This window comes from Penaeus monodon, chromosome 27, assembly GCF_015228065.2.
Source record: "Penaeus monodon isolate SGIC_2016 chromosome 27, NSTDA_Pmon_1, whole genome shotgun sequence".
NCBI lineage: Eukaryota > Metazoa > Arthropoda > Malacostraca > Decapoda > Penaeidae > Penaeus > Penaeus monodon.
In genome coordinates, this window is record NC_051412.1 from 26773871 (window position 1) to 26775752 (window position 1882).

Below are 1882 nucleotides of genomic sequence, written 5' to 3' on the forward strand. Positions count from 1 at the left end.
GGTCTCTTTTTAGTAATCAAGATAATATTGTAAATGGCAAGGATGAAAGCTCAAGGCATTTATATCTTTTTCTAAGCTAATCTTTGGCAAAATGCAAGGTAAACCAGAATTCAATTTCCTGACAAGCTTATTTAGGAGCATGACAAGGATATATTAGGATTATTAGAGACTTTTTAAAATGTGAAAGAAGATATTTATGTTAGAAGAGTTGATCATAGCTAATATATCTAAATCATATTGTTAAAAGGGTTGGCAGCCAAGAGATTTGCAAATATGGCTGAATTTAAATAATCTGCAACAAAAGTAACATTAATTTATTTTAGTGGAAAATGACAAATCACACTTAAAATACAGCTAATAAGATAATAATAATTAAGCCAAATTTGTACAAGAGAGGCTAGGGATTACTGGCTGAATGGAAAAGGTCTAGATAACATAATTCCATTTCAAATCACCACCGCCACCGCCCTGCCAAAAATTAAATCATTCCCATCTACCCATAATATTTAGCATGTTCTTTTTTTTTAAGTATGTGCCAGTTCTAATAATTCTTACAACAGTTATATTAAAATGCAAGAGTATCGCTCAGACATTGCATATCCTTTAACCTAACCTAAGGATGATGGGAGCCCCCTGTGCGGTACTGAACAATGCGTCAAGGTACATGCAGAATCAGCTGCTTGTAGGAAAACCCAGAGTATTGGAAACATAAAATCACCCTGCTCTCAGCTTTTAACTGTGGCACAAATAATTTTGATGATAGTAAAATGAGGCTTTAAGCCTACTTTCAAGGATCTATTTCTCCTCAATAAATACCTCCAGGCTCAAACAATCTCAGAACTGTTTAGTGTTCATAACTTTGAGCAGGATGAACTGTGCATGACATGATGTCATCCCAAGATGATTGGTTTAAAAAATGATGATGAGCAGTGTAAGTGTGTGCATGAGCATGTGTGTGTAATCTCCCTCCCCCCTTAAAACTACAGACATGTATATAAAGCAAAAAATACAAATCTTATGCTCTGCAACAACTTTTATGGCCTTAAAATTGAGACTGCTCTGAAGCCTATAACCTGACAGCCTTATTTGCAAAGGGTTGCTCTCAACATGTTTTAAACAGGACAGCAAAGCAGAACATGTTGCTCACCTTGCTGACTGCTACTATAGCCAACCTGAACACCTGCAGGATATATCACAGTATATACTTAATTAATATTCCTTTAATCTGCCCTATGCCCTTCTCTTATGAGATTGATTTTCTTTCCTCAGAATCTGAGAGTTTCTCTTAGAATTACTCTAATAGGCTTGAAATGTGTCAAGATGTTATTGTAAGGGAAGCAAATTCCTGGCAAACTCTTCCTATGGCATTCCAATTCCCTTGTCTGATGAAACCATGGGGCAATTAATAGCCCTGAATTGTAAATGTTGACTCGACTGTCCAGGTAATTCCAGGAAATTGCAAATAAACAAGATGGAACAGGTACTCCAGGCTCACCTTGACCTCCAAAGCCTCCCTGAAAGCCTGCACGACAGATACAACACGGAGTTAAAATTATGAGGTATTATAAGGGAAGGTAAATAGTTTTAAGGGAAATATTACTAGAGTCTAAAATGGAGATTCTATTGCAAGCATAAAATTTTCAACAGTTACAAGCACGCACACACAAATTATATTAGATTTATTGGATACAATGCCAAATACGAAATGCATAACACTTAAGATTATTCTTATTAAATCTGCAGAAGAGTTAATTCACTATTAATCTTACACTGCAATACCTGACAATAAACCATATTGTATCATAAACAAGGTAACAAAGGTTCAAATGGATTGAACAAAGGGTTTAACACTGTTCCTTGCCTTCTTCCTAGTTTCTAAAGT

The 1882-nt window shown here is 35.5% G+C and overlaps 1 protein-coding gene across 13 annotated transcripts in view; it reads right to left on the minus strand.

Annotated features, from left to right (window-relative positions):
• The window catches only part of LOC119590744 (protein FAM98A-like), a 12115-nt gene that overhangs the window by 306 nt on the left and 9927 nt on the right, over positions 1-1882 (minus strand). For 4 of the 13 annotated variants that reach the window (XM_037939451.1, XM_037939446.1, XM_037939444.1 and 1 more), the window contains 2 exons: positions 1496-1522; positions 1148-1180 (listed from right to left, as the gene is read on the minus strand). In XM_037939451.1, the coding sequence (XP_037795379.1) occupies positions 1148-1180; positions 1496-1522 (60 nt within the window). Of the gene's footprint in view, positions 1-1147; positions 1523-1882 lie in introns of those variants that run through there. The other 9 variants (XM_037939448.1, XM_037939447.1, XM_037939443.1 and 6 more) reach the window with 7 other exon arrangements.